The sequence below is a fragment of the Pleurodeles waltl genome, chromosome 11 (assembly GCF_031143425.1).
Source record: "Pleurodeles waltl isolate 20211129_DDA chromosome 11, aPleWal1.hap1.20221129, whole genome shotgun sequence".
NCBI classification, from domain to species: Eukaryota; Metazoa; Chordata; class Amphibia; order Caudata; family Salamandridae; genus Pleurodeles; species Pleurodeles waltl.
In genome coordinates this window covers 10393095-10406297 of record NC_090450.1, presented here as the reverse complement: position 1 = coordinate 10406297, position 13203 = coordinate 10393095, and the positions used below count along the sequence as shown (strand labels likewise).

The window sequence follows — 13203 nt, the reverse complement described above, 5'->3', positions numbered from 1 at the left end:
ATTACAAACCAGAACAATATTGGAAGTATGTGAACAAGAAACTGTGGCGTACAGGACAAGGAACCTGCAATAAATAGAAGTATGGGACCAGGAGCTAAAACGTGAAGGAACTGGAAGAAAGTATTGGGAAGTAAAAATATGTATTCTATACAAGAATACGCACATGAATATTTAATAAAAGCAGCAGGTTTCAGAAGATTCTCAGCTCTGAGAGTTGTGAGACCTCACAGGGAAGAATACTGGCAGCTCAGAGTTAGAGCCAGGAGTCATTAACAGATAGTGGGATTTGGAGCTCCACTAATAGAATGAAGGCTGCACTGGGACTTGAAGAGGGACAAGAAAGGAAACAGACAAAAGAACGGACTATGGATTGATGCAGCGACCGAAGAAAGTCCAGAAAGCATATATGTATAGGTCATAGAATCTATAGGGACTATAACAGTGAATATGCAGAAGGCTCCACATCCAGGATATGATCTTGGTGAGTTGTGACTATAGACATAAATGTGGAATCCAGGAGTCAAGTGATGTGGTCAAGATCAGTGTATCACAGTGTTCTATGGTGAACCAAGTTGAAGGCAAGAAGCCACAGGGCTCTCAGCAGCCACCACTTGATGGCAGGATGGTTACTTTCTGACAGTGCAATGAGAACCTTCTCAAGGCTGTGACGACGAATGAAGAGTACACCTCTCCCTGCTGCCTACATTGCTGCTTCTGCTGTCCCTTCTTATGTTGCGTTCCTTTACCCGAGAACATGATCACAGCAGTGCTGACTTGCAGTGCCGGACAGCCCTTCCTGTCACTCATCGGAAAGGATTGCCCTGCCAAGACCTTTCCATTAAGTAAACATGAGCTCTCTTAGGTTAGTGTCTGCCAACTGAACACACTCTCTCTCCTGTACCAACATGTCTTCATTACTTGAGGAAACCCCCCTTTTGGTGCCCCAGTTCCAGGAACCAATATTTGTGGTTCTGCTGCAAGCATGGTCTTCTTACCAGCTCTTCGGCTGGGGTGCCAGGAAAGTTGTGTGTGGTCCTGCGCTGCTTATGCCGCCTTGGGTAAGAGACCTTCCTAAACCCACATCGGCACCAAGTGACCACCCAGTATTTGTGTTCTTTTTTCATAGCCCAAACCTAGCCATATGGGAAAGAGAGTACTTTACGAACAAGATGCCCAAAGCTGCTGTTCCATTGTCTTCCCTAAGCGACATGATGTTCCTGGCCTCCTTAAGCACTTTACCATGGTAATTTTTTTACCATGAGCAGTGTTTCCAAAGATGTAGTTGTTTAAAGTTTTGGCCTAGCACACAACTCTGTGGCCTCTGTGGTCGTCATTATCTGACCTTTACTGGCACGTCCTGACCTAACACTGAGAGTAGTTCAGGTACATTGGGGCATCATTAAAAAAATCACTGAACTTCTGGGATTGAATTCCTGAGATTAAGTAAATTTATCAAAAACAAAACTTCAACTGAATTCAACAGTTTTTGGAACATGCACCATTAGGAGATGAAGATGTGGTGCAACGAACAGTGGTAAGCCCCCTAGGGGCAGTCCATAAGCTCCCATGTTAATTTTATTTCTGTAAAAAGGTGTCCATAATGGTCTAACTCCATAGTGCAACTTCATCCCATTGTTTCCTTTGTAGAGAGTGGTGGTGGTGGGTGATGTCAGTGTTTTTAAAACTATTTTTGTAAATACTACTGAGACTGACCAGCACAGCAATCTCAAACATTAAATTTAGCTTACAAATAAAGTTTTTTTGTTTCTGTTTTTTTTTAACCAGATTTTTTTCAAACATGTTTTTATTAGTGTTTATAATGAGTAATATACAAAAGTCCAGACAGATTGCACTTCGACTAAATATTTTAAGGTTTCATTCGTTGTCTCTTTGAGAAAGATACAAGCAGTCCTGGACAGAATTATAAAATAAATAATCTAAGAGATTGGAGTATTAGTTGAGGTGCTGAGGACCTATCTCAGATAATATCACAGTCCTTGTCCGTATGAACCGCTGAAGTCACACAAAAAACCCTCTGGTAGCCTCCCAGAAAGCAGTCCGGCTTAACATGAAGGCAATGTGTAAAGTAGTTATGCAGTACTCAAACAGAAGTGAAGAAGAAACACAGAAAATTTCCCAAAATGACGTAAATCCAGTAAGTAGATCCAATATATGAATTTTTAAAGTTCCAATTACGAAAGGCACCAAAAAGCACAACATGCCAAGCACAGTTATCGGGGCGCACCAGACCAGATCAAAATCAGAAGTTAAGGGTGACCACAATGGAGTGCAGATCAGATACGGGCACTAGGTTCATCCAGGTGAAAAATGTACCTTCAGACTCAAAAAACTTTATGGAGCGAAAGTGTTTTTCTGTGAGGCAAGTAGCATTTGAAGCACAGCCTGGTGACGGTGGGTTGCTAAAGCACATAAGCCCAGAGCGGTCGTCAACGAGGGCAGGAAAGTTGGGAGTCTGTGCCCAGGTAGCCCTCAGAGCCTATCGGCTTTGGCTCAGTGTGTGTTTCGGTGAAGATTTCTATGTTAGGACTTAGACATTTTTCTTGAAGTCAAATCTCCTTCAGTGGGCAGACCAGCAAGCTGACGTCGATCAGCAAGGCAATGGCTATGGCCTCAATAGTGACCCTGATTTCCATCAGTTCTCCAGCCAGAAATTTGGCAAAGGTTTGTAAATCCATTTTTTTGTGTTGGCCGTTTAAAGGGCAGGAGAAGTACATTATAAAACCAGCCGAGGGGACAGAACCTGGAGGCACAACTTGGGTGGTTAGGACTGAATCCAACAGAGATCAGCAACTGGGTCCATGAAAGGGGTAGTTGGCACTGGCCAGTTTGTAAGTTGGAGGGAGAGGAATCTCTGGAAGAGTATTGTGTTCCTGTAGCTCAAACAGAACAGCCACTCTTGGGGTCCTGGTTTGAAGGCAAGAAGGCCAAGTCTTCCTCCGGTTTTTCAGGGTTCTTCCCAGGTCTAGGAGTATTCGGACTAGAGATTTGTGGGGACTACTTTAATTCCTAGTGCCAGGCTGTACGTGCAGGACAATACTTTGCCCACCCCCTAAACCACTTCTTGTCAGTTCCCCCAACCTCACTGGATTTGGTCTCCACCTGCCGAGACCCAAAGAGGGGTGTAGTAGGCCTAGGGATGAGCTTCATCCACCACTGATGAGGTAGGCGTGCTTTGAAGTTCAGAAAGGGCCTTGGTACAGTCCATCCTGTCAAGGAAGGAGCCCCTGTTCCCCACTGTCAGGAACATTATTTACTCTCTGGGAGCAATACTCATCTCACCACAGGGAAGGCATCAGGAGTCGGGTGAAAGCTGAGCACTGGCAAGGCAGCCTTTTGGTTTTAGGCAGGAAAATTACAGCTTTCTAAAAATATAATTTCCAAAACAGTAGTATAAAGAGTGACTTTGCCATTAAGTTAGATTTTACATTGCTATTAAAATTAGTCTTGGAACCACTTTTCTAGCTACTCCTCAACTGAATTTAGCACTTATCAAAGGTAATAGTGTAAATCAGTCTTACCCTATGGGAAAGTCAGCCTTGTCGCAGTGAATGACTTTGTCGGCTTTTCACTGCCATGACATGTATAAAAAGAAGTACATGTATCACTTGTTTAAGACCAGGCATTTAGGGCTTACTTTAGGATGACTTAGGAGTATAAAACAAGGAATGTTTAGGCCTGGTAAGAGATTAGTTCAGGTCCAAATCGAAGTTTAAAACTGCTTACCCAGGCTGCAGTGGCAGAGTGCCACACAATATGGTAATTTCCAACAAATCACATGTAGAATAATAACATAGGTGGGTAATTGTGAGTAAATAGATTGCTTTTACCTAGTTATTTGAGTGCTATCAAATAAATGAAAAATGGCCACATTTGTTAACTTTTTACCCAATCAGGCTTTTGTTGCGCATCACCTTCTTTTAGTGAGGTTACTTAGAAGGCCGGCACCCTCAATCTTAATATTGTTCCAGCCCCACTGAAGAAACCAGTGGACATGGAAACCTGATGGTTGGTCAGGCTGAGCTCTGCTCGCAGCCTCCCACTTCCCTCATCCTTTCTGTTTAAAGACCCAGTAGAGGCTTAGAAGGTGAGTGAACCTACCAGCTGCCATTCTGCTGTGTCACTGAAGTCTCCAGAGACCCGGGCTAGGTGGCTGATCACAGGAAAGCAATTCTTCCCACTGTGTCATAGAAGTGAACTACTGGATTTTGAGTCGGTACGTCAAATAAATACGAATCAAATAATCTTAAATAAGAAAAAAATATATTTACTGTTGTGATATTATAAGAAGTTTAGTTTCAACCTTCACATCACATCCTGTGTGGTTGGTCTTGTCCTTGAGTTTTGGATTCCCAGTTTTTGATCACAAGCCTGGAAATAGGCTCCTCATCAGTCAGCACTGGGAGGTGCTCGGTCTTTATCACAAGAGTGAACTCATTTTCTGCGTTGATATTTGCGTCCTTCTACCAGCCTTCCACTCCTTGGCGTTGTGAGATCTGCTGTCATATCTCTTGGTTCACCTGTTAAATATATGCGTCATTCTTTAATGATGAATGATCAAGAGGCCATGGCATTTACATAGCGGGAATGATCAAAACAGTCAGGAATTATCTATGAGTGTGTATGTATGTATGTGTGTGTGTGTATATATATATATTGTGTATATATATGTTGGGAATTCTAGTGTGCAGTGTTGCCCAGTCGGCGTTCAGATTTTTAATCAATTTGTCCAGAGTTCCTCGTTCACGGTATGTAACTTAGGGTTCAGGAGTGCATCAGCGCTAAACGTTCTAGATATCCAACCATGGTAAATTTGCATTTAGAAAATCTATATTGACTCATTTGCATAGCTATTGATTATGCTGAAAATCTGTCTTGGATGGAAGCACTATAATTACTTTGGAGGTGCCTGTAGGAGTTGTTTATAATTGGTGCCTTGTAGGATGTACATATTCACATATGCATGTGTGTGATGGTGTTTAACGGAACTTGTATTCTTTGAGTAATCATATATTTGGTTCAAAATTCTAAGTAACTATTGAGGCACTTCATGCTTTTTGAGTCGGTATAAAATGTTCCCCTGTGTTTGTCTTTAGAGGTGTAGAGACTCCAGCTCATTTCTCGTGGCGAGAGAAGTTTTGTCATTCCACCATGTCTCAGAGCTCACAGGAGAGTGATCTCCGGAATCCAGACTTCTTACAGCGTCTCTGGGAAATCTTGGAGCAGCAGTGAGTATCTGTTCACACTTCCTATTAAATGCCACAGCTAGGGATATAGTAAAGATGGACATTGTGGCAGTCAATATCTCTGAGCAGGCATGCTATTTCAAATTAATATTTAAAATGCTGGTCATTTTATAGATAGTCATATGCTTTCTATATTTGTCAGGTGTTGGACTTCACTCTGACTTTAGTAAATTTTGAGGTGTGTTGAGCTTGTAGTTAGGCTTCTTCTCTCAATCTTGGAGGTACCAGGCAGTCCTTCTGAAAAGTATGGCATGGTATTCCTGAATCCCAGATGCTCTGCTGGATACTATTGTTTACATAAATAAAGTGCCAAGAAGTACTACTAGAGCTTTGACTTCGGGTATGGCGAAGACGAACAGTCCAAAATTACTCTTGCAGGTTGACGCGGGTTCATAATTCCTTTTTGTAGAGCACTTCATCTCCACCAAATGTGGATACCTAGACTGTAACCAAATAGGGTGCAGTTTCTCTACACGTCAGATAGGCACATGTTGACACTTGGAGTTCTGAATGTACAGCTCATTCTTACTGGCTCTAACAAGCTGGGGGTGGCTGAGGCATTCCACTAATTGCAAAGCTGGAGTGGCTGCAATTAGTGGCGCAAAGTTGTGCCTAGCAATCCTGGCCATGAGTGAATGGATGCGACTAGAAACAATTCTGGTTAACTGCGGTTCAAGTGCAGTCTTTCTCCTGGTGGATGAGCAAAATATTCAGTCTCCGGGGATTGGCGGCTGCATTACCTGGTTTGTGGTCATTCATGTTTGGTGGCTTCAGCCAGAATGAGAACAATGGCTTCAAACGACTTACATAGACTGGTGCAAAGTTTGCAGGAGAGGAAGAGTGCCTGATCGACTCCGGGTAAAGAAAAGTATTCGACCCCCAAGACTTCCTTCTGTTGGTTAACAGTCTCAGAGATGTGAAAGGCCGTGCAAAGGGTCTTGGATTGGACAAAGTGAAGTGAAGAACTGTGCAGAGAGGTAATCTTTGCACCTCTGACACCCTCTTTGTTCTAAGCACATACTGCATTAATTCAGTTTTGGCTAGGTTGCCCCTTACTAGTGGTAGCAGGCCCTCCAAGAGGGGCCAAAGCACCTGCGGTTCATTTTTAACCATTTTATATGGGTTTTGTGTATAGCCAGACAAATGTAAACAAAAAAACAGATGTTCAATGTGAGACTAGTACATCTTGGTAAACAACCATATCCAACCTGTCGTGCATTTGAAGGCTGATAATATTTCACAATCTACGGTAAGCATATATATGTGCAGAAATGGCATCTTTAGAATCTTGTTTACTAGTTTGGGATTTTGGACGGTAGAATAACCTTAAATTTCCACCATCAATCAAGAACATAGTTTATCCCACTAATTCTATAATGTATCAAGTTTCCCAGTAAACCATACACAGCGTATATCATTTTCTTAGCAATCATGCATCATTCCATATTTGTGCATTAGCATTTTCTTTCAGTTATTTGGCTGCCTGAAAACTTGGCGACATCTCAATATACAACCACCATATCCATGTCACCTGATATGTTTGTTGTATTTTGACGGGGCACGCTACACACCTGTCCCAACAGCGTTTCTTGGCTGTTAACCTAATGAAGCTCCAATGATCATAGCCAGCGGAAATCTCACTCGGGGGCGCTGACATAATGTGTAGAAAATAAACTTCCTATCTGGTTACATCCCCTTCGGCATGTAGTTTTATTTTACCAAATTCCATTATTTGTATCTGAGTGTAGTACATGCTACAGATATTTGTTTAGCTCTAATAGTATGAAGCCTGAGCTGAGTCTCTTCGCTCTAGGCTGTACAAGACTCTCTCCTCGTTCCAAGTGTTCGATTGGGCCAAGGTTTCCTTCCCACCACAACTGTAAACAGATGTATCTGGTAGGTTGCTTAACAACATTTTGCTTAATAGAAAGGCCACCCTTCTGATCAAGGATTTAGACAGCACCCTCTTTTGAGTGGAAAATCAATCTTGGATTTCTCGCATTTGACCTATTTACGCACTGATGCACATTCCTTAATCTAAGCCGTCAGCTTCCTCCATTTGGCCGTGATCTTTGAACTGCACCAGTGCTTATAGTAGGTAATTCGTGAAGAGCATCACCTAGTCTTCTGAGCTCAAGAGACCTGCATTTTTTAACACCGTGTCCAGGTATTTAAAAAATGCACTTGAAGCTTTGTATGGAATGTCCATGATCTATGTGCATGACTACCAGATCTGGATCTGTGTATGCAGGGTGTGTGCACCTGTAGGAGTCCAGGGAGCGTAGGTGCCTGGTAGGTTTGTGGAGTCTATGCGGTTCTTCATGTGCATGAGGACAATGTTGTACCATGCTTTGTATGTCTGAGGAGTTTTAAGTACTTGTTTGAGTCCATGAGCAACAATGACATGGATGACTAATACATAGTGCGAGAGTGAGATCAACAAGAAATTGCAGCCTGGTTCCTGACAAACTACCTAGCAAGTTAGATCACTCTCTTATCTTGGTGAGATTCATTTTGAATGAGCTGCATGAAGGTAAGGATACTCCAGTGTTGCAATTTGACATTTTTGTTGGTCCAGTAGATGAAAAGGTGGGTGCACTGGAAATATATGGAGATCAGTTCATACATTCACAAGAGACTGTGGTCTTGAGTCATATACTCTGGCCGAAGCAATAGTAGGGAAGGAAACGTTCAGGAATCTTTTCAGCAATTCTTTCAGTGACACAGACTTCGGTTTCCAGCACATGCGTAATTGTCATTTATTTATTTTTACTGCCCAAGAGCTGCAGAATATATTATTGATTAGATTCCTACTCTTTTCAAGTATTTGACTATCAGGATATTGACTAATTGAAACCATTTATGAAGCACGAACAGCTACTTCCCATCAAGTGTACCGGTGCTCTAAGGAGAAGCGCTTCCAGCCAAACCTCTTCAAGGGCACTTTAAACGGACACAAGTCAAAACATTGACTCCAAATGGCTTCCTCATCCAGGGCTAGGAGAATGTTTTAAGCTATTTCCTGAAAACAAAAGATCTGATTTTGATTGAATAGCTATGGAATACAAAGCCTTAGATATCATCACCGCTAGAGAAAAACTACAGTCTGGCCTTGAGGCTGTTAACCAAAAATTTATGTTTAGATGGAAGATCCCTTGAAAGTACATACTTAGAAAAAAAGAGACCATATAGGTATGATGGCTAGTCTTGTGTACATTTCTGTGTCGCAAGCATAGAGCTTTCAAGCAGCATCTCCTATACTGGCGGCCAGTGCAGTTTCTGAAGCTGTCCTTGAACCCAGAATCACTCAGGGGGGCATTCTGCAGCAGCTGCAGGTGTTGGATCAGATATTTTAGTTGCCAAACCTGTAGCGAAGTACAGTAATCAGTTCTCAATGTGATCTGTGCTAGTACCAGATCCTTTTTGACAGAGGAAGAAATAAAAGGCAGAATGTGTCAGGCTGTAGAACAGCCTAAAGCCACAGGTGCCGATGGGTTTAATGTATTCTGAGAAGGTCAGCTCATTAGCAGTGATAACCCTCCAGTAAGGGGAGAAGGTGCTGTCCCCAAATTTTCTAGCCACCTCAACTTGGTTCATGTTGAATTTGGACCAAAAAAGTTATTTTCGTCTTTTACCCATTTAAAGATAGGGAATGGACGTTCATCCTTTTCGGCTTCTTCCTGCAAACAATGTTTCAGATTAGAAGCTGCTTCAGTTAGATCTCCGTCCGTTCTGACGATCATCTGAGCATCATCAGCATAGACAAAGAATCAAATACTGAAGGTTACAATCAATGGGGCAAGTGGAACTACGTACAAATCGCACAGACTCTGACTTGTGACCAATTCTTGGGGAACTCCAAAAGTAATTTGCTTAAGGTTGGAATTGTGATGTGCAGGAGCCACCGTCCGTGTTCAGTCTTGCAGAAAGGATGTAAACCAATCAGGAACTTTGCCCATGGTCTCCAAATTTCCATTGGTTCATCTAGGAGGATCGAGTGGGAGATGGTATCGGAGCCTGCTGATGGTTATGATATCAACGCCACCCACCACTGTCATCTGTCTAACATTGTAACCTTTACCCGGACAGTTCTAGGAAGATCCTGTGATGTAGAGTCACGGGTTACTTACCAGAAGTCCTGAGTCTACATCGTAGAAACCTTCATTGAAGTCCTAAACAAAGCCCATCCGCCATCCGCCAGTCGCCTGTTTAACATTTTGGCTAGTTCTATAATCTACATCATTTGAACTTTTAGCCATTAAAGAAACACCTGGCTGTGGGAAGCAACTACCCGTTCAATGCATTGCTGCAAGTGGCGCCTCCCAGGTTCTTGGAGACCGGTTCATTTTCTCTTTATCTACACTGTAAACCGATCTGGCTGCATTTTTTTACCCTCATGCAAGATGAATTCTTGCATTTTAGATGCTGAAACACAGTCCTTTCTACCCAATATGTCAAATGTATATGCCCATCCCTGACAAAAATGATACCACTGATAGACTTCCATTACATAATCATGTGATTTCATTCATGGCCAGAGTCCTTATTTAGTCCAGTTTTCGTGGAAGAAAGCTGAGCATCGATATGTTGCGTGGTAACTTTCAAGTGTTTGAGTTCAGTGAAGATTTGTTCCTACAATGCAGAGCAAGGATTCTATGTATTATAGCTTTCTTCACAGCTCTTTAAAACTATGGGTGTTTTATAAAGCAGGTCCAATTGCAGGTTTATCTGGGCTGAACAGATAAACGAGGACCACAGAAGAGGCTCACGCTATACTACAAACTGTGGTATAGAGTCCTAGTATCTATTTACAACCTTGATTAAGATATTTTGCTGCTCAGTTGCATCATTCAGAGGTGAATGTAAATTGTTCTTCTTGTTTGGGCCAGGCAAGATCTGCTTTGTCGATCGATTTCTCTCAGATTCAAACTTATTATCGGTCGCCATGTTACTGCGTTTCTCCGCCTTAGAGCCCCTCAACTTTTGATCCTCCTAAGCTGTTTGTCAGGAAGGTTGACAGAAGGCGACGACATCTTGGGACAGACACTTGTTACCTCCCTAGTCCGATTTCGTTCTTTGCAACTTGGGTTTATTGTAAAATGGTCATCCTCAGAGCTTTCTGTCTGGGCTGGGTGCTGCTTGGCGGTTCAGCTGGTGTAGCAATGATGTCTCTATGTAAGGATGCCACCCTCCCTTTGGAGGATAGAAGGTGTGCTACTAGGTCTGCCTGTGAATGTGCAAAGTGTAATGATAACGCAGGTGGTCAGTATGGCTTCCATTAAAGAGCCTGATAAGTCCCTGAGTGAGTCTCCCGTAAACCCCTGAAAGAGGTGGCAAGCTAGTTAAGCATTGGTGGAGGTAGTCAAGATGTCCGACGGACAGTGTAATGGGTTGGCAGGAGACACTGGCTTCTCCTGGGCATCTACCAGGGCAGCAGTGTTTCACGGCGAGTGTGTCTTGGTGTACTTGAATGACGTAGAATGAGGATGTGCCATCAGTCACAGCCAATTTGAACAGGTGACATCTGAAGTTTTCTTGAACAGGAGAGAGTCTTCTTTTAGTCTCAAATGAGAATACAGGACCCTGTACATTTGTCTCCAGATCTTTTGAATTTGACTTCATGGATAGTGAGGTCGGGTTGAATAGCAGATGTCTGGTGCACATACTAAAAAAAAAACATACGTTTGAAGTTATTTTTTTATTTTATTTTTAAACTTAACACACCCCATCTTGGATGGTAATATAGAGAGTAGGATGGTCATTCGGTGAACTAAGCAGTTAAGGTCTTCTAAATAAACTTTGTGGCACAAATGTATTCAAGGTAAGCATTCAATCTCTTTAGTACATTAATTTTTTTTTTTTTGTTGCTAATATTCAACTGAATATTGAAGCCAGAAAAGTAGTCACAATGCTTCAAATGCTTTCACCCTACTAGAAACACTAAGAGTATCAATAGTCCACACAAATACAGATCAGATCCATCATTGATGAGTGGAGTGAAACACACACCTCACTCCGTCCTCTAGAAAGAGGCAGCTCAGTCAGTGTGAACATTTGTGGCATTGGCAAAGGTAATCAGAAGGAGGGTTTCTCTAGACAAAAACCTTGATGGCTTTTCAGCTCTTCCCTTGTTCAACAGAAGCCTTCCTCAGAGGAGCACATGATAAAACCAGCCATTTCATGGATCTGGTTGAAATAGCACCCAACGTATTCACCTTCTCTTGAACTTACACTCAGAGGTGGCCAAACAACTCTGCAGTTTGTATTTTAAATCCTCCACATATCGCCCAGGAATTGATAGCATGAGGAGTGTCTCAAAACATAATCACACTAATGTATTCATTAAGTTATGTTTTCATCCTATGGACAGCAAAACCAAACAGGTTTTTGGTTCAGAAAAAATATATATTCAGTGCTATTAAAAAATTAAAAAATGACCAAATGAGGAAACATTAAACCATTTTTTTCCTCCTAACATTCTACCCTAATTGTGTAAGTAGACCTCATGGGAATATATCATTATCTAGTTAATTTATCTCCAGTTTGGGACCCTGGTGTTCCCAACCAGGAAAGAACTAAGTTTGAGTGTCGACCCCAGAGAGGACAGAGTCTGTGGTACTTTGACCAAAAACCCGATCGCCAAGGGCCTTTTAGTCGGACGTTTTCACCCGCCAAGCCACCACCATCAGCAACATAGTACTTCCCCCTCACTCCAAGTATAACGGATAAACTGTTTGGCAGACAGGACATCTGGCACTTTATTTTTGTAACGGAGTACCCTTCCCGTCAAACTCTGAATAAAGCTCAAAGTGTTGTAGTTAAGAGGTTGCTGTTTGACTATTACCAGTGTGTGTCCTACCTTGTGTCCAAGCATGAGCTTTGCCTTTCTTAGTAAAATGCTGGGCACTGTCCCTATATACAGCGCTTAGAGGCTGGAATGTCAGCAGGGTCTGCTCTGTTGTTTGTATTCGCTCACTCACCCATCATTTGTAACATGTATTAAGATTGAGTGCCATCCATGCAAAGGTATCTGATTGATGTGTCCTCCAGCTGTCTGTCACTGAATATCGGACTGCCTTTTTCCTAGGGTTTTCACCCCCTTACCGGCAGTGGTAAGGCCAGTCACCTAACCCCTGTGGTCCCTCTAGTAGGAACAGCCAGCATGGTACCTTAGATACTGTTGAGCCCTCTGTTGTGTGCCACCTTTGGCCGAGCAGCCAGCAGGTAACTCTTTATTTCTTCACATTTGTGTCTTACACAGGCCTATTCATTCTGTCCAACCAATTGACTTGAACTTCTCAAGTGATCCCACTGAAGATGGCCCTGCCAACAAAATCGAAATTAGCATGGATTGCATCAGGATGCACGACCTGGAGGCGTGTGAGCAAATCTTGGTAAGATGAGAATTAACCCCCAGACTTTTCATCGTAATAGGGTTTTTTAATTGAAGTCAGGAATGTTGCTTTTAAACCAGGGGATTTGTATTTTAAGCATTTTACAGAATGACTCCAGTCTCGAGTGCATTATGAAATTGTCCAAGTGTAGTGGAGTTTTTCTTGTACCTTTTGTTCAGATGGAGCCTGTTTGTTACCTTTAAAATGAGCATGTGAGTGCATTCACTGCATGCTGTCCATCTTCACATGTCCTCTGCTCCTTCCGCATTTACTTAGCTCAGGTGCATTTTCCAGGAGAGTTAAGAGGCGTCTTATGGTGTTTACTTGTAAGTGCACAGCCTAGGTACAGACCTACCTTCCCTCTTTTGTGTCTCCAAAGAGAGCCTTCCTTCCCGTTACATTAATGAGTGACCATAATAGTTGGACGTACTTGGAGATGACATAAAGACCCAGCCGCACACGTGTTGACGGGATGGGTTGGGAGAGATGTCTGTCTCAACGACCTATCTCCATCCTGTGGTCTAGGCAAGGGACATGTGGTGCAT

The 13203-nt window shown here is 42.6% G+C and overlaps 1 protein-coding gene across 3 annotated transcripts in view; it reads left to right on the top strand.

The window, feature by feature from the left end:
• The window catches only part of TP63 (tumor protein p63), a 266840-nt gene that overhangs the window by 21680 nt on the left and 231957 nt on the right, over positions 1-13203 (top strand). For all 3 annotated transcript variants that reach the window (XM_069212791.1, XM_069212793.1, XM_069212795.1), the window contains exons 2-3: positions 5115-5246; positions 12526-12658. In XM_069212791.1, coding sequence (XP_069068892.1) covers positions 5170-5246; positions 12526-12658 — 210 coding nt within the window. In that variant the 5' untranslated portion in view covers positions 5115-5169. The remainder of the gene's footprint in view (positions 1-5114; positions 5247-12525; positions 12659-13203) is intronic.